The following is a 20,280-nucleotide window of genomic DNA, read 5'->3' as shown; positions in this document are numbered from 1 at the left end:
GGTAGTAGTCAGGGCAGTTCACTGACTCCCCAAACAACACTACCATGAAGATACTGGGCGAGCATCAGCTGTTGTGTCCTGCTGGACGTGGGACAGAAACTGTTCACGGAAATAAGAGTTTCTACTGCTCCGAAGTGATGTTCAGCACTGTTCTAGGAGATATTTTAAAGGTTGTGTAGTCTAACCTCCAGTTTTTTAGACCAGGAGATGACCGATTTAACTGTCCCAAACTCTACACTCAAGCTCTAATTGTCACAAACTCTACACTCAAGCTCTAAGTCTACCACTAAAGTCACTATGTATCTTTGGGACATTGCCACATAGCCACTCTGGGTCTCATTGTCCACATTTGTAAAATAAATTCTTACGTCTAAGTCATGGGGTGTTATGATAGCAAAGAAAATACTTTGAAAGTCCAGATCTCTTAAAATGGTCTAAGCCCTTTTCCCACAGTCCGTTGTTCCCACCATTCCTGTGAAATTTCCCAGAATGTTATTTATGCCTGTGGATTAGTGACTTAATGAACTTAACAGCCTATATTAAAAATGGTACTAGGTCTTACTTTAGACAAGAATTACAAAGAAAAAAAAAAAAGTTACAAATAGCCTAGATAGTGGTAATCCTGAATAATATCCACTTTAAATTACTTCACTATTTTTATAAATAAGGAGAACATTTTTGTTCATCAAAAAGTATAATTAGGCTCGGCACCTGTGGCTCAAGCTGCTAAGGCGCCAGCCACATACGCCTGAGCTGGTGGGTTCGAATCCAGCCTGGGCCCGCCAAGCAACAATGATGGCTACAACAACAACAACAACAACAAAAAAAAATAGCTGGGCATTGTGGCAGGCGCCTGTAGTCCCAGCTACTTGGGAGGCTGAGGCAGGAAACTCGCTTGAGCCCAGGAGTTAATGGTTGCTGTAAGCTGTGATGCCAGGGCGACAGCTTGAGGCTCTGTCTCAAAAAATAAAAAAGTATAATTATTTCTTCATGAAATATTTTCATTCCTAAAAATAAAAATGGGCTATTTTCATATGTGTTATAGAGCTACATAAATACCGAAAACTTTGAAGTAAGAACAAACACTATTTTGTCTGCAGTAATCTACTTGATGTCACCACATATTTTTAGAACCACGTCATAAACTTAAAATCTTATTTATATCAAAATGTCCATATTCTTTACAAAGCCATCATAAGTTATTATCTTGGGGAGGCTCCTGTGGCTCAGTGAGTAGGGCACTAGCCCCAGATACCGCATGTGGCGGGTTCAAACCCAGCCCCGGCCAAACTGCAAAACAAAAAAAATAGCAGGGCATTGTGGTGGGCGCCTGTAGTCCCAGCTCCTTGGGAGACTGAGGCAAGAGAATCGCCTAAGCCTAAGAGCCGGAGGTTGCTGTGAGCTATGCTGCCATGGCACTCTACCGAAGGCAACAAAGTGAGACTCTGTCTCTAAAAAAAAAAATAAGTTATTATTTTGGCCATATCATATATTCTTAGTACAGAAAATTAAGTGAGGTGAACTGAAAAATCTAAGAAGGAAAAAAATGAAAAAAGAAAAACAGAAAAATGCCAATCATTAAATTAAAGGAGGCATTTAGGAAAAAAGAACAGCTTAGAATTACTGAAGAAATAAGCTCTAATTCCTCAGAAACTGGATGATTTTCCTCTTCCTAACCAAAAACTTAATTTCTTCCCTGTATAAACTCTCAAAACATAGGCTGGTTCTGATGAGTTCATATGAGCATTTTAGGTTAAAACTCTAGTTTTTTCTTTCACAGTTAAAACTTTCAATAATAAGATACACTGGTATCAGTAATGGCACCTGGACAAGTTGTATTAATTGTTGTACTAATGGGTGTAAAAGATCTCCACAAGTTCTTAACATGCTTCCCCATATTTGTGATCAAAATCCATCCATTTGTTTCATCTCTGTCATAATTATTTCAAAAGGTATTACATTAACATTACACACATTACAAGAAATATAAAAATGGAGAGCAGATTTGGTATGACAATTGTCCTCAGTTTATCACATGGTATCTTACTTCACTTAAATCATCTACTAACTAAATGAACTCTTCTAACCTCTGTAGCAGCATGGATATGAGGCCACACAATTCTGGATTCAAGCCTAACTCTACCTTTTATTAATTACATGGTAAACAGGTAAATTTGTTGGTCTCCTTGAGATGCATTTCTTTTTTTTTTTTTTTTTTCTTGTCTCCATTATCATGACTATAGAAAAAAAGGGGCCAGGCGCACAGTGGCTCACGCCTGCAAACCTAGCACTCTGGGAGTGCCTAGGCAAGGTGGGTGGATTGCTTGAGCTCACCAGTTTGAGACCAGACTGAGCAAGAGCAAGACCCTGTCTCTAAAAAGGGCTGGGCATTATGGCGGGGGGCCTATAGTCCCAGCTACTTGGGAGGCTGAGGCAAGAGAACCATTTGAGCCCAAGAGTTTGAGGTTGCTGTGAGCTATGATGCCAGAGCACTCTACGGACAGAGCCTCTTGATTTTGAGGCTCTGTCTCAAAAAAAAAAAAAAAAAAGAGGAAGAAGGATTTTTTTTTTTTTTTTTGTAAAATGGAAATAATACCTTTCTGATGTTTTGCTGGGGTTATTAAGAGAGAATCATATACAAAACATTTTTCTCAAAGTAACAGAGTTGTTTAATTAACATTATTATAGATAGTTGTATAGATTCAGCAAGCTCTGTATGCAGTACCTCAAGTGAAAACAATTAGATGAAAAAACTTTATAATTTAGTGTGAAACAAATATAAAACTAAGCATCAATCTAAGAATAGTTCTAAACAATGCTAGAACACTACTTAATGGGTTTCTGAATATTAAAACCAAACCACATTTAAATGAAAGCACTTCCAATTTAGAATAAGCAAATCATCATTAACTTTACAAGCAGCAGAAAATACTAGTTTCTTGATAATGGACACTTAATCCACTATCAAGAAATCAATACAAGAAAAGTTCAGTACTAGTGAAAAAATAGCAAGTGAATAGCTTCTGAAAAGACTTCATTACATAGAAAATATTTTAGTATTTTCAGTTATACAAATTCAATCTAAACATACCCAAACATCAACAAATTAATGAATTCCGTCAGCAGGTGGCTCTAGTGATACTGAAATAACAGTATTAAATACTATAGCAAAATAAAAGACAGTGAAAATATACTGATTCTCAGAAATTTCGAGTCAAAAAAAGTCATCTCAATACTTCAAACTTCTTTTTCAAATGAAGATACCAAAGTCTAGAATAATTAAGTGGCTTGTTTAAGGACTGACAGCATGTTAGTGGCAGAACAAAACTGAAAAACCTAGATGTCTATCTTTTTGTCTTAAGTACTCTCAGTCAACAAAGAATTATTCAGCATTTACTACACTGTCAGATAGAGTCTTTTTCCAAAATAATTCACTTCTAACTTATACATGTCACATTAACAGATTTGTCCACATAAGGGAAAAATACATGTAACTATATGAAAGCTCATTATCATGATTTCTAATGGTATTGAGGAACATTTAGTGATAATAAGAATTAAAAGGGGGCGGCGCCTGTGGCTCAGTCGGTAAGGCACCGGCCCCATATACCGAGGGTGGCGGGTTCAAACCCGGCCCCGGCTGAACTGCAACCAAAAAATAGCCGGGCATTGTGGCGGGCGCCTGTAGTCCCAGCTACTCGGGAGGCTGAGGCAAGAGAATCGCTTAAGCCCAGGAGTTGGAGGTTGCTGTGAGCTGTGTGATGCCACGGCACTCTACCAAGGGCCATAAAGTGAGACTCTGTCTCTACAAAAAAAAAAAAAGAATTAAAAGGAATATAATGTTAGTAATCATGTTCCCAGTATCTGAGAAGGAAAAGCAATTTGGCTTTTTTAAAAAAAAGGCTGAGAAAGAAAAGATTTAATATTTCCTATTTATACCCCTTCCTAGTTCCTAGCTCTAGAAGGATTTCTCATCTTTTTTTTTTTCCTCCTCTCCTTTTGGCTTATGTAACCAATTTATATACTTACTCTGAGCCTGCAGCCATTTCCAAGTATGACGTTTCTGCTGTATCAACCCCCAATGGGATCACTATGCTCATGACGTTCGCCTCTGGTAAATTCGATTACTATGGAGTCCTATGCATTGGTATCCAAAACACTGGGGCATGCCAGCCACAGTGCTCATTGCAAACATCTAAGTGCATCCACAAACCCTGTTTAAAACAAAAAGAAACAAAAAGAATTATCTTCATATTTCTACCAAGAGTCACACTACAGTAAGTAAAACACATGAAAAGAAAACGTTTTTTATTAAAATCTCAACATAAATTGGAATTTTGAAATTGAGAATCTCTGTTTCTTTCTTTTTTGAGAATCTCTCTTTCATTTATTTTTCTGGAATTAAGTTGTGTGACCTGGATCAAAAGAGAAGTTTCTGAATCATAACCTTCCTTATGTAATGAATTTAGGATACCACAAGAAGAATTACTAAGGCACATTATTTAGTGAAAAACCAACAATCATTCATTTTAAAAAATAAAATGGAATTACTTATAATACTAGTATTCAAAAATAAGTCTTCTTGAAGTGTTCTTGATTTAGTAAGTGATCTAACAATATATTATACTTCTGTGGAACAATAGATGAAGCACCATAATCAGCTTTTTACATGGATGGTCTATTTAATCCTCAGAATTCTGAGCATATCTCCATTTTACCACTGAGGAATGCAAAACCAAGAAAGGCTAAATAACCTAACAGAAGTTGTACAGATTAAGAGATGAAACCAGGATTTGAATTAATTCTATTCTAATGTTTATATATGTATACAAAGAAAGCTTTTTTATTTGTAATAAAATTAATTGTTCTACAGTGGTTGTCATTTTCCATAATATGTAAATCTATGTATACTGATTGAGGCAATTCTCTATTTCTTTTTTTTTAGAGACAGAGTCTCACTTTGTCACCTTCGGTAAAGTGCTGTCATGTCGCAGCTCACAGCAACCTCCAATTTCTGGGCTTAGGCGATTCTCTTGCCTTAGCCTCCTGAATAGCTGGGACTACAGGTGCCCGGCACAACACCCGGCTATTTTTTTGTTGCAGTTTTGCCGGGGCAGGGTTCAAACCTGCCACCCTTGGTATACGGGGCCGGCACCCTACTCAATGAGCCACAGGCGCCACCCACGATTCTCTATTTCTTCAGTTAGCATTAACTATTTAGAGTTAATACTCCCTAATACAATTATAGTTACTAGAAAAATCTAATGAACTCTTAAACAAATATATAATAGTATGCTTTAGAGACTATAATAACTAAGAGACACTCCATTTCAACATCAATTTTTTGCTAATCTAAATTCACTACATAATATTTACTACATGCATTGTTTATAAAGTATCTACTCAGAAGCTTTCCAATAAAGATGTAAAACAACTCAGGAGCAAAATTAACATGGATAATCCTATAATCTGGAAAACAGCAATAGTAAATATTGTCCTTGTCTCTGTAATGTTATTCCTGAAAACCAATGTGCAATTGCCTATTATTGTAAATTTTTATATTATAATAATTTGTAATTTAGTAGCTCTCCCTCAGTTACACATGGTTTAAAAGTAAAGGCTAGTTTTGTTCAAGAATTCAAACCACTATTAGCACATTTACTCATTTTAGTAATTTCCTCCATAATGTATGAACTCATCATCTGTATTATCTGTGAAATCAAAATTATTCTGAGCACATATTCTCAAGCTTAATTGTAAAAATTAAAGGTAGATAGAAGAGCTACTACGTGAAGAAACTGTGTTGTTAGATTCATAAGAAGCCTTGTATCTTAGGTATATGTTATATTTAGTTGTGCATTTATTTACCAGAGGCAGAAACTGAAAAGCAGAAATCAATTCATTATGTATTCTTTTAAGTAACTGAGTAACATTTCTAATCTAAAAATGTATATATATTTAAAGGTGTGCATCTTTTATATGAATATGCAATCCTCACTAAACATTACACTTGAGCTATTTTTAAAAAGTAAGGAAGAGGCCAGGCCCACTAGCTCACACCTATAATCCTAGCACTCTGGGAGGCTGAGGCAGGAGGAGCACTTGAACCCAGGAGTTTGAGGTTGCTGTGAGCTAGGCGCTCTAGCCTGGGATAACAGAGTGAGACTCCATCTCAATCAATCATTCAATCAATGAAGAGGTTGCCATAAACCTACTTCAGACCATGGCTCACATTTGTTCAGTTATTAGCTAGCTATCAAACTCTGCACAGTGCATGGAGCATAAAAGCACTCTACAAAAGATTGGTGAATGAATTAGAGTATCTGCAATAAAACTGCAGCTCTGGCCTCATTAATCAAATGAATGTGTCAACCTACGCAATCAAGTGCTATAAAAACAACTACATGACACCTCCAGAACTATATCTCTCTAAAAAACATGGGAAGCTCATCCTCAGAACAAAGATATATCATCACATCTGAAAAAGAATTACTGATGCTGAGTTTCATTCAACAGGAAAGAAGATCTCAGTAACTTACAAGGTCCAAAGAAGACAAGACATTATACCCACGGAAACTATAAAAATAGCAAATATTTTACTATTTTCATTAACATCGAAAAATCTATAGCCAGAAATTCATACTGCTTAAAAACCTGATTGATATTTATGTTATAAAGTCATTAGGGTCAAATCATTGCCTTTAAAAATAAAGAGAAAAAAAAAAAAAAAACAGAGAAAGCCCATGTAATAAGCAGAAAAGATACGAGCTTTTAATATAGTGAGTTTGTAACACAGGCATAAGTAAAGGAAAAAAATTAACATAATCCAAAATAATTCAGACGTTTCACACCTTACATGCAAATAAAAAAATTGGTCATCCAACTGGCAAGTAAAATATATACAGAATACATTGAGAATAAGTGGCAGCCATTAAAGAAATAATATAAAAGGAAATACCATGAGATGTCTGGTAAATCTGAGGTCCAAGAAAGAATAAATGTCTTCACAAACCTGCTATCCAGAATAGACCTAGAAACCAAGTGAACATAGGAGTATTGAGCTATATTTAATTGGCATAAGATTATAGGTACTTCTAACCACACGGTACCTAAAACCAAAGGGACACACCCTAGGACAGCAGTTAATTCTTAAAAAGATAAATTTATATTTCTCTTTTTTATACAAATGAATATAAACACAACTAAATGGAATAGTCAAAACTAAATACCAAACCAAACTGAACCAAACTGAAAAGAAACTGGGAAAACAAAATATTAAAAACAGATTTAGCAAAGGAAAAGCAATGATGCAAAAAAACAAAACCAACCACACACAAAAACACAAACTCCTAAAGTACAGTAGGTACAGTGGTTTATGCCTATAATCTTAGCACTTTGGGAGGCCAATTAGGAGAATAGCTTGAGTTCAGGAGTTCGAGTGCAGCTTGAGGAAGAGGGAGACCAGTATCTACTAAAAATAGAAAAATTATCCAGGGAAGCCTAAGGCAAGAGGATCCCTGGAGCCTAGGAGTTTGAGGCTGCAGTGAGCTATGATGATACCATATACTATACCTGGTGCCACAGAGCAAGAATCTATCTCAAAAAGAAAGGGGAAAAAAACCCACAAAAACCTAAAGTAAGGAAAATGAGATAAAAGGCAAGGAAAAGCAATTAAAATAGAAAAGAGTCTTTCTGAAAAACTGGAAGACTAGACCATGTTAGGAAAGACAGAAAATAAAAATGTCACTGAGAAGATGGAATATAATACTTAAAGGGCAGAAAATGAAAATATATGGTAAAAATATACAAATAAAAGTATCCAATCTGGCTGGGTGCCTGTGGCTCAAGCGGCTAAGGCGCCAGCCGCATACACCAGAGCTGGCGGGTTCGAATCCAGCCCAGGCCCGCTAAACAACAATGACAACTACAACCAGAAAATAACCGGGTGTTGTAGTGGGTGCATGTAGTCCCAGCTGCTTGGGAGGCTGAGACAAGAGAATGGCTTAAGCCCAGGATTTGGAAGTTGCTGTGATGCTATGGCACACTACCCAGAGTGACAGCTTGGGGCTCTGTCTCAAAAAAAAAACAAAAACATTAAATTAATGTATACCTTTTGGACAGGTACCACTGAGAAACTAGACAAATGAATCGTTGGCTTAATTACTAACGGAAATGATAAAATAAATCTGAAAGTAACTGTGAGGGGTCATGGATCTGAGATTTCCTTATAAAAATCAGAAATTTAACTGCCCCTGCTATTCAATCAAGACTTTTTTTATTGATAGCAGTTAACTAACATATAATAAAAAGAATACTGATTAATAATCAAAATCCAAGTTACTACCTTTGAAACCTTGAGCAAGTCATTTCACTGCTCTGAGTTTCAATTGTAAATGATACAAGAGATTGGATAGATTGATGACCTTACAGTTTAAATTTTTTTTTTTTAATTTATTTTTGTGGTTTTTGGCCGGGGCTGGGTTTGAACCCGCCACCTCCGGCATATGGGACTGGCGCCCTACTCCTTGAGCCACAGGCGCTGCCCCAGTTTAAATTTTATAATCATAATAATTAATGGATTATTTTAGGTAACCAAAAGAATATCAGATTCTAAAAACTGATAAAATATATTTGATAAGAAGGTATTTCTACAACTGGGTTAATATTAGTATCAGATAGTGCTCCATAAGCACTTACCTGATTGACACTCAAACCTTCCTATAGTACTTCTAACAATAATCAACCACCCTTTCCATGGGGTTGTGCTACCATCCAATGAGCACCTATACAATACACCCGCATCAACTAGATTTTTGCTTTACATTGGTGCAATCTTTAGAAAAAAGAAAAACCTCTTTTCCCCAAAAGGGAAAGAGAAAAAAATAATAATAATCACAGCAAACACTAAGTGTTTACAATGCTTAAACCCCACAATCGTATTATTACCATTTAATAAATGAGGCAAAGAGGTCAATTTCATCCAAAGTAGCCAAATCAAGATTTAAATCTAGTGGTCTGATTCCAGAGCCTACACATTAGTTTGCCTGAAAATAAAATATGTAAGATGACTGGTAAAATAATCTGGAATTTACAGTTAAGGGAGATTAAACTATGAACTGACTTTTAAAACAGGAAGTTAAATAAAATCCATGTTTCTTACTCCAGAATATCTGGACAGCATTTACTCTGGCACGCTGAATGAAAGCACAGTGAACAAAAGCCACCTTGCTCCTTCCCCAAACGTAATCTAGTTAATTTACATCCACCCCACAACAACGCCTGTAACCTAGCACTCTAGGAAGATTGCTTGAACCCAAGAGTTTAAGGTTGCAGTAAATTACAATCATGCCACTGCACTCCACCCAGAGCAACAGAGCAAAAGTCTGTCCAAAAAAGATGCATCAAGATTGGTTTGGCAAATGTAACAAATGAAACAAATATTCTCCCACATTGATAAGGGATGCTAACAGTGGGAAGCTATGCCTGAGCTGGGGAAGGGGGCATGTGAGAACTTTACTTCCTACTCAATTTTGTTGTGACTCAAACACAGCTCTAAAAATTAAGTCTAATTTTTTTAAATACATGTATGAATATGATACAGAGAACTGTTTGTTCACTATTCTATAATCCTCCCTGCCAGAGTTTTTGAGGCTTTAATCTCAACACCAATTTTGCAACCCAGCTAAAAGTCTAGTATACTCCTCCATCTCAAGTCCTTCAAATTAAAATAATTTCAATACCATCCAATTTTTCAATGTACCATGCCATTTTTTTTTTTTTTACTAGAGACAGAGTTTCACTCTATCGCCCTGGGTAGAGGGCCGTGGCGTCACAGTTCACAGCAACCTCCAGCACCTGGGCTTAGGCGATTCTCTTGCCTCTGCCTCCCAAGTAGCTGGGATTACAGACGTCTGCCACAATGCTTGGCTATTTTGTTGTTGTTGTAGTTTGGCCGGGCTGGGTTTGAACCCGTCACCCTTGGTATATGGGGCCGGCACCCTACTCACTGAGCCACAGGCACCATCCTACTATGCTATTATTTTTGAATGGTTAAAAAACAATCATTTTGTCATCCTCCAAAGTATTGGAGATCACGGAGCTATAATGAAAACGTAGTACAATGTACTTTTTTATGCAAGTAGCAATTCAAAGACTTACTTAAGATTGAGTCTCTAAGAATAAAAGCACTGTTTCCTACACACAAAAAAGTTCTTTTTTTTTTCTTTTCTTTTTTGGGAGACAGAGTCTTGCTGTGTCACCCAGGCTACAGTGCAGTGGTTGTCATCAGAGCTCACTGCAACCTCAAGATCCTAGGCTGAAACTATCCTCACACCTCAGCTTCCTGAGTTGCTGGGAGCAGAGGCATACCCCATAAGGTCTGGATACTTTTCCTATTTTATGTAGTGACAGAGTCTCATTCTTGCTCAGGCTGGTATCAAATTACCAGACTCAAGCAATCCTCCTACTTCAGTCTTCCAAGTAGTTGGGACTATAGCCACATGCCACCACACCTGGCTAACTGGGTCTTGTTACACCCAGGCTGGTCTCAAACTCCTGACCTCAAGTGTGATCTCCTGCCTCAGTCTCCGAAAGTGCTAGGATTACAAGCATGAACCACTTCACCTGGCTTACATGTTTAATTTTTCAACTCTGCTCCCAGTAGTTCCTAGAGGAGGGATTTGAGATAGTAGGAGAAGAGTCAGAAAAGTTAAGAATGGTGAAAGACAATATATTCTGTAGAGTTAAAATCTTTGTAGCTGCATGCTCTGGGTGGTAGCTATCAAATATGAAAAAAACATTAAATGAAACACTACTCAGAAATATAAAGGAATGAACAAATAAATTGATACATACAATGACTTGGATGAATCTCAAGCCACCAAGGAAATTATGCAGGGTCGAAAAAGGAAATTATGCAGAGTCGGAAAAAACGCTAATCACCAAAGATTACATATTACATAATTCCCTTTATATAACATTCTTAAAATGATAAACTGTAGAAATGGAGACAGATTAGTGAGAGAGAGAGGTAGCTATGGTTATATAAGAGCAATAACAAGGAACCTTGTGATGATGGAACTGTTCTGCATCTTAACTGTGATGGTGGATACAGGTCATACACATGATAAAAACACACAGAACTAAATACACACAAAGGAGTAGAAATAAAACTAAGAAAGCCTGAATAACATGAGAGTATTGTATCAATGTCAATATTCTGGTCATAACATTTGTACTACAATTTTGCAAAATGTTACCACTGAGAAAAACTAGGTGTTATGGTTTGAGTGTGGTTTGTCCCTGCCAAAACTCATGGTGGAACCTTGATTCTCAGAATAGCAATGTTGGAAGGTGGAACCTTTAGATGAGGTAGGGCCTAATGGGAGGTGTCTGGGTCATAAGGGCTCCACCCTTGTGAGTGGCTTGGTGCCCATCTTGCATAGTGAGTTCTCTTCAGCAAAACTGGATTAGTTTTCCTGGGAATAGACTAGCTCCTAAAAGAGTGGGTTTTTATAAAGCCAGACTGCCTCATGGGTTTTGCTTCCTTCACACATCTGCTTTGACCTTTCACCGTGTTGTGACACAATATGAAAGCCCTTACCAGAAGCCAAGCAGATCCCATTATGCCTTTTTTTTGAGACAGAACCTCAAGCTGTCACCCTGGGTAGAGTGCTGTAGCATCACAGCTCACAGCAACCTCCAACTCCTGGGCTCAAGCGATTCTCTTGCCTCCGCCTCCCAAGTAGCTGGGACTACAGGCACCTGCCACAATGCCCGGCTATTTTTTGGTTGCAGCCATCGTTGTTTGGCGGGCCTAGGCTGAATTCAAACCTGCCAGCTCAGGTGTATATGGCTGGTGCCTTAGCCGCTTGAGCCACAGGCACTGAGCCACCCTTTTTTTTAAGATAGTTTCACTCTTGCGGCGCCTGTGGCTCAAGGAGTAGGGCGCCGGTCCCATATGCCAGAGGTGGCGGGTTCAAACCTAGCCCCAGCCAAAAATCCAAAAAAAAAAAAAAAAAAGATAGTTTCACTCTGTCGCCCTGAGTAGAGTGATGAGGCGTCACAGCTCACAGCAACCTCAAACTCTTGGGCTCAAGTGATCATCCTGCCTCAGCCTCCCCAGTAGCTGGGACTACAAGCACCCACCACTATACCTGGCTAGTTTTTCTATTTTTAGTAGACATGGAGTCTCACTCTTGCATGGGCTGGTCTTGAACTCCTGAGCTCAAGGAATCCACCTGTCTTGGCCTCCCAGAGTGCTAGGATTACAGATGTAAGCCACCATACCTAGTCCCACTATGCTTTCTTGAACTTCCCAGCCTGAAGAACCTCTACCTAAATAAATTTCTTTTCTTTATAAATTACCTAACCTCCAATATTCTGTAATAGCAACCATGAATGGACTAAGAACTAGGTAAACTACTCCACTAGTTGCAGCTTTCCAACAAATGAATTTTTACATAGAAAACTAAGCATTCTTGGGCGGCGCCTGTGGCTCAGTGAGTAGGGCGCCAGCCCCATATACTGAGGATGGTGGGTTCAAACCCAGCCCCGGCCAAACTGCAACCAAAAAATAGCCGGGCGTTGTGGCGGGCGCCTGTAGTCCCAGCTGCTCGGGAGGCTGAGGCAAGAGAATCACATAAGCCCAAGAGCTGGAGGTTGCTGTGAGCTGTGTGATGCCACGGCACTCTACCGAGGGCAGTAAAGTGAGACTCTGTCTCTACAAAAAAAAAAACAAAAGAAGAAAACTAAGCATTCTTTTCGATTATACAATGAAAAATTGTTGTAATCTCTGTTTCTCCCACTATTGCTAGTATCCACTTCGAGTGCTCTATTAAGAAGGCCACTGCCAATTATCATGGATGAATGCTACAAGTGAAAAGTGACATCTACCAATGGATACAGTAGGAATATGTACTTCATATTTGCTACATCTGTGGTTAAAAAGGATGGCAAGATGTCCAGGCCTGCACATGCTCTCATCTACCAGTTAAGTTCCATGAGAAGCCCTCTAAGGCTTCTTGGAGAACAGTCAGAAATTCAATTGCTAAAGAAAATACTGACTCAAAATGACACATGAAAAACATTTTTACTGGTAGATTCTACTTGTCCAAAAGGAAGAAAAAATATCCTTCCAAAAAGTAGTGTTAATACCTATTATAATTAGGGGCAGCGCCCGTAGCTCAGTGGGTAAGGCACTGGCCACATACAGCCAGTCTGGTGCTGTTTGAACTCAGCCCAGGCCAGCTAAAGAAAACAATGACCTGGAGGCTGAGGCAAGAGAATTGCGTAAGCCCAAGAGTTAAGAGGTTGCTGTGAGCTGTGTGACATCATGGCACTCTACCCGAGGGCGGTACAGTAAGACTCTGTCTCTACAGAAAAAAAAAAAGAAAAGAAAACAATGACAACTACAAAAAAAAAAAATAGCCTGGCTTTGTGGTGGGCACCTGTAGTCCCAGCTACTTGAGGCGGAGGCAAGAGAATCACTTGAGCCCAAGAGTTTGAAGTTGCTGTGAGCTGTGATGTCACAGCACTCTACCTAGGGTGACAGCTTGAGACTCTGTCTCAAAAAAAAATAAAAAAACAACAAAAACCTGTTGTAATTAAAAAGTAAACAACAAACCCTGCAAACATATTTATCTTTTTCTTTTTTTTCAGACAGAGTTGCATGCCCTCAGTAGACTGCCGTGGCGTCACAGCTCACAGCAACCTCAAACTCTCGGGCTTAAGCAAGTCACTTGCCTTAGCCTCCCAAGTAGCTGGGACTACAGGCACCCGCCACAATGCCCAGCTATTATTTTGTTGTAGTCGTCATTGTTGTTTAGCAGGCCCAGGCAGGGTTCAAACCCACCAACCCTGGTGTATCTGGCTGACACCCTAACCACTGAGTACAGGCACCAACCCCATATTTATTTTGTATTCAGTTCACATGTATAGACCACTAGGTTTGTTCATTTTTACTACCTAAGCCTTTAAGTAAGTTTGCCACCAGGTAAGAGCATACTTTTTTTTTTTTTTGGTAGAGACAGAGTCTCACTTTGTCACCCACGGTAGAGTGCTGTGGCATCACACAGCTCACAGCAACCTCCAATTCCTGGGCTTAGGCGATTCTCTTGCCTCACCTTCCCAAGTAGCTGGGACTACAGGCACCCACCAAAATGCCTGACTATTTTTTCTTGCAGTTTGGCCAGGGCTGGGTTTGAACCCACCACCCCCAGTATATGGGACCAGTGCCCTACCCACCAAGCCACAGGCACAGCCCCAAAGAGCATACTTTTTTATTCAAACAATCAAAGTTGTCAATAAACTTCTCTTTCTTTAATCTCAAGCAAAACAAAGTCTTCACTCTCCCAGGTTAACTAAGCATGCTATAGTTATATTCTATTTTTATATTCTATTTCTTTCAGATTAGAGAATTTGAGACTTTTCTTCTTTCCTTCTCTAAAAACAATGTTCATCAAATTTAATTATTGGTATTTAAACAAATCTTACTGTTCTTACTATCTACATGTTATCATCTCAGATCTGGGCGACAAGAATAATTTTATTTTCTTTTTTCTTTTTGAGACAGAACCTAAAGCTATAGCCTTGGGTGCCATGGCGTCACAGCTCACAGCAACCTCCAATTCCTGGCCTTAAGCGATTCTCTTGCGTCAGCCCCCCAAGTAGCTGGGACTACAGGCGCCCACCACAATGCCCAGGTATTTTTTTGTTGTTGTTGTAGTTGTCATTGTTTGGCAGGCCCGGGCCAGATTCAAACCCACCAGCTCTGGTGTATGTGACTGGTGCCTTAGCCACTTGAGCTATAAGGCACCACTAAGAATAGTAAGTAGTTTACCTGTCCCTCTAAGTAGTTTATCTCCCTGTTCTGACTTGACCTTTACATAATTGATTTCTAAATGTAGATTTACAAACTTCTACTTTTCATATACCTAGAGGTGGGAGTAGAAAACAACAGATTCCTGGGCGGTGCCTGTGGCTCAGTGAGTAGGGCACTAGCCCCATATACCGAGGGTGGCAGGTTCAAACCCGGCCCCAGCCAAACTGCAACAAAAAAACAGCCGGGCATTGTGGTGGCTGCCTGTAGTTCCAGCTACTCAGGAGGCTGAGGCAAGAGAATCGCCTAAGCCCAAAAGCTGGAAGTTGCTGTGAGCTGTGACGCCACAGCACTCTACAAGGGCAACAAAGTGAGACTCTGTCCCTAAAAAAAACAAAACAAAACAGATTCCTAGGCTTCACCCTAGAGATTCGGACTTAGTAGGTCTGGGATGTGGCCTGAATGTCTTATCAAATTAATTTTTAAAAATGCATTCATTCTAGGGTGGTGCCTGTGGCTCAGTCGGTAAGGCGCTGGCCCCACATACCGAGGGTGGCGGGTTCAAACCCAGCCCCGGCCAAACTGCAACCAAAAAATAGCCGGGCATTGTGGCAGGCACCTATAGTCCCAGCTACTTGGGAGGCTGAGGCAAGAGAATCGCTTAAGCCCAGGAGTTGGAGGTTGCTGTGAGCTGTGTGAGGCCACGGCACTCTACCGAGGGCCATAAAGTGAGACTCTGTCTCTACAAAAAAAAAAAAAAAAAAAAAAAAATGCATTCACTCTAGTACTCTATTTTAAAACCACTACTTACAACATTAGACAAAATATATATTATACTTAAAAAGCCACTAGTTTCATAACTTTGCCCTGTTCCAAAAAAATATAGTTCACATTAATTACAGTCAAGTTCCTAATCTTGACATTGTATCAGGTTACCTTGTTCCATACTAATGTTTCAATATATAAGTCCTTTTGAAAGATTTCTGCTATCGGCATATCCTTTGCTCTTCATTTTCTTTTCCCACCCAATAAAATGTCTTATTAAACTTTCAAGAACCAAAGCTTCCTCGAAGACTTCCCAACCTTCCAACTTTGAATGTGAATCACAAAACTAGCTTTGAGATATATATAGTAGACCTCCTGAGGGCTACTTCAGCTCTAAGACCCTTTCCATACTAATCTTTTCCCTTTTTAATCTCCTAAAGAATGTACTACTTATATTGTTTTAATTATTGGTTTAATTTTGATACTGTTATTTTGAGGTAGCTGCTGGATGTATGCTTTCCATACTTAGATCCTCTGTATTACTTCACTCCAGAGCAAAAACTGACATTTATATAAGAGCTCTCAAAGCCTAGAATTTAGTGGCTAAGATACTCACCTAACTTATTCTTTTTTTTTTTTTAACTTTTTTTTTAATGTTTATTATTATTTTTTGTTGTTGTTGCAGTTTTTGGCCTGGGCTGGGTTCAAACCCGCCACCCTCGGTATATGGGACTGGCGCCCTACTCCCTGAGCCACAGGCGCCACCCCTAACTTATTCTTGATAAATCACAATTTTCCTTCTGTAACATTCAATCCCTTCTCCTTCCTTTATATTAGCATAAACATATCTTTAAAAACAAAGCCTGCTACTGAAGAATGTTATTAATGTAGCTGTCCCCAAGTCTCAGTCCTCCCCATTACATTAGTCTCCTACCCAATCTTGGATCCAACCATTCACCCCTGTTTCATTTACTATTCCCACCATCTATCAGATGCATATCTATTCAAATACCTTCCATCTCTTCAAAAATCAAGGCTTCAAACTGAAACTTACTTATTCATATACTTTCTTTCATTTCATTTATTATTATTAATAGCATTTCAGTTCTCTTTTCAATCCTTCTTTCCTCCAGTCTCCTATTATATTCAGTCACATAGTCTTTTGTGCCTCCCCAATGTTTAAGATTCATTCCTCCTCAATCTCCCTGGCTACCACCATCATCTTCATCATCTGAATAACTTCCAATAATCAACAACCCTTTCAGCTTGTCACCATCAAGTTTTAAATACCTCATCTCTAAAGAACAAAAGAAATCCTTAGTGTTGTTTAAGTATTTCCTTCCCAGATTATAGCAACTATTCTATTATGTCAAAATATAATAAAATCAATTCAAATTCATTCATTTAATATATTTATTGAGCATACATGTATGTATACTATATTCTAGAATTTGGATACTGCTCTAGATGCTTGGAAATGAACAATGACCAAAATAAAGTTTCCTTTAAGGCACTTGAAATGAGGTAGGACAATCAATATAATCAAAGATACATTAGTTTTCTTAAGGAGCTTCCTTTAATTAAAGATTTTCTTATTCTCATTGCTTTGTCAAGAATCAGTCCTTTGGGCAGCGCCTGTGGCTCAAGGAGTAGGGCGCTGGTCCCATATGCCGGAGGTGGCGGGTTCAAACCCAGCCCCGGCCAAAAAAAAAAAAAAAAAAAAGAATCAGTCCTTTATAAGGATCAATAGAAACAACAAAAACTTTCAAATGACTTTAATTCAAATTCTTGATCAGCCACACTTTAGCGACGTGACTCTAGGAATTATCTTCAGTCTCTCTAGGCCTCTCATGAAAAATGGGTAAAATGTCTAAAATGGGGGGAAAAAAATCTATCTTGCAGAGGTGCTATGCACAGTAAATAAGATATAATAATGCACTGTAAATATTTATTTATGAATGTTATCTTACCTCTTAGAAATAAAGATGAAAATCACATTATTGAATCCAATGATAATTGAATCAATTCCAATCACCATACTGTTACCCACTGAGGCCACTCAAATAGTAAAAAATCAGCAAATCTGGCTGGGCGTGGTGGCTGATGCCTTGTAATCCTAGCACACTGGGCGGCAGAGGTGGGTGGATTGCCTCAGCTCACAGGTTCAAGACCAGTCTGAGCAAGAACGAGACCCCGTCTCTAAAAATGGCCAGGCATGGTGGCCGGCACCTGTAGACCCAGCTACTTGGGAGGCTGAGGCAAGAGAATCGCTTAAGCCCAAAAGTTTGAGGTTGCTGTGAGCTATGATGCCACAGCAGTCTACTGAGGGCAAGAAAGTGAGACTGTCTCAAAAAAAGAAGAAAATAAAATCAGCAAATCTATTACTGTCTCAAAGAAATTATCTTAATATTCCAAATCCAATGGCAGGCACTGTGGGTCACACTTGTAATCTTAGTACTCTGAGAGGCAGAGGTGTGTAGATTGCCTGAGCTCAGGAGTTTGAGACCAGCCTGAAAAAGAGCAAGACCCCATCTCTAAAAATAGGTGTTGTGGTGGGCACCTATAGTCCCAGCTACTCAGGAGGCTGAGGCAAGAGGATCACTTGAACCTAAGAATTTAAGGCCGCTGTGAGCTATGATACCACAGCACTCTACCAAGGGTGACAAACTGAGACTGTCTCAAAAGAAAAAAAAATATTCCAAATGCATTTAAAATATTTACTATAAAATTTTTTTTTCAGACAGGGTCTTACTCTGTCACCAGAACAAGTGCAGTAGCATCATTATAGCTCCTGCAACTTCAAACTCCTGGGCTCAAGTGATCCTCCTGCATAGGTCCGACTGTAGGTGCATGCCACCATGCCTAGCTAATTTTTGTTTTTAGTAGAGACATAGTCTCAGTCTTGCTCAGGGTGGTATAAAAATCTTAGCACTAAAGTAAGAATAGCTTAATTTCTAAGTACTTAATTTATAAAACCACCAAGGGACCAAAATTTATTAAAAACAAAATACTATATGTAAATACCATCAGTTTAAATAGTTTACTTCTACAGCATTTCCCCAGGATATTAATTCCAAGACTTACAATATCCAATAATCGGCTTCTTCCTCTTTATACATTAATATAAATAGAAAAACAAAAACAAAAACCTGAAATGGAAAGTATATAACAACTAGAGAGATGAAGCTTAGAGGAAAAAAAGCCTATGGACTTTATCTTCAAAAATGAATTATGGAATTAATAGATGTAAACATCTATTAGAAAATATACTCAGATAGCAAACTTTATTAACTCTTAGAGTAGCTTGTCTTGAACAAGGCCTATAAATGATGGAATTTTAGGATAAAATGTCAAGAATGAAGTTGTTAGATACAATGAGTGCTACGCAGGACTAAGACATTTGCTATGAGATAGGCTATATCCATTTTCTCTCCCAAGCTTTACTGTAATGACCTTTCTGTGAAGAAATTATATAGAAATTAAAAAACAACCCACATGTACTAAGTTGATCAGCCACTCTTAAAAAAGCCATTTCAACATGAAGAGATTGCTATGTGAAGCTAGGGACTGAACTATGAATATTTTCTCTAAAATCTTTAATGAACTGTTTAGTGGTAAGAGTTATAAATTTTAAACTCCTGTAAGTGCTTATTTCAGGCTATACCAAAAGAATCTTATGACAAATATCCCAGTTTCTCAGTTATCCTTGAAGTAATTACATAACAGAAACGCATTTATCTTTTGGGACAACCATATTTTTCCATATGATCTGCCAGTTTTAACTTAGAATTCAAAGATAAAGCAAATGATAGATTAGCTAATAGATTAATGTAACCATACACAAACTAGGTTGTCAAGATACCAATTACAGGCTTAAATTTGAAAAACCACACAATCTTACTCCAATAGTATCAGCCAACACAATCATACTTAGGAAGTAGTATACGTACCATCAACAAGCCAAAATTGATAGTTATTATGCTTTTACATAGAAGGGATTCAACTATTTGCCACTAAATAAATCCACCCCCAGATAAATGACATATGAGGTTGCTGGACCACAATCAGAAATATTTAACTGAAAGACCACACAAGTCACCTCTAACTTGAATTTTTAAATTTCAATCAGGTGCTACTTTACATGTACAAGATGGGAGTTTTGGCCTAAAACAAAATCTTCTAGTTCATTATGAATTTGCACTTTTTGCCATATCCTTTATTTAAACAATGAGATAAGATCTGGTAGTACTATAATCTGAATTTTCATTCACCTGTTAAGACATATTTGGACATAGTCAATTCAAATAAATTTTTTAATGCACCTACAAAATGCTAAGTATCCACTATATCTTATTAATTAGACATAATTATCTTCTCTCAGGAGGAAATTTTAAGTTTTAGAGAACATAATCTGCACTCCATTCACAACCCTCAAAATTTTACTCTGAAAATTTCCCAAGAAATTGATAATTTTCATTTAATAAGTTACTCAGGACCTGAATCAATATAACATTCAAATTATGATCCAAATTTACTACCAGCATTTTGCTGTCACTGAAGGGACATATGCCAAATTCAGGATCATCATTATGTATAAATAAGTGTTTTTCTCCATTTCTTTTCCTTTTCTTGTCCTTCTAAATCTCTGGTATGTATTTCTTTAATTACAAGGATGCAAAAATCACACACTACTTTGT

At 38.2% G+C, this 20,280-nt stretch overlaps 1 protein-coding gene across 3 annotated transcripts in view; it reads right to left on the bottom strand.

Moving 5' to 3' along the window:
- Positions 1 to 20,280, bottom strand: part of KMT2E (lysine methyltransferase 2E (inactive)) — a 109,371-nt gene that overhangs the window by 77,616 nt on the left and 11,475 nt on the right. For 2 of the 3 annotated variants that reach the window (XM_053553484.1, XM_053553482.1), the window contains exons 2-3: positions 6,959 to 7,030; positions 4,030 to 4,214 (exon numbers count right to left, since the gene is read on the bottom strand). In XM_053553484.1, coding sequence (XP_053409459.1) covers positions 4,030 to 4,100 — 71 coding nt within the window. In that variant the 5' untranslated portion in view covers positions 4,101 to 4,214; positions 6,959 to 7,030. The remainder of the gene's footprint in view (positions 1 to 4,029; positions 4,215 to 6,958; positions 7,031 to 20,280) is intronic. The other variant, XM_053553483.1, reaches the window with a different exon arrangement.

The sequence above is a fragment of the Nycticebus coucang genome, chromosome 11, assembly GCF_027406575.1.
Source record: "Nycticebus coucang isolate mNycCou1 chromosome 11, mNycCou1.pri, whole genome shotgun sequence".
NCBI lineage: Eukaryota > Metazoa > Chordata > Mammalia > Primates > Lorisidae > Nycticebus > Nycticebus coucang.
This window is presented reverse-complemented; position numbering and strand designations above follow the sequence as displayed.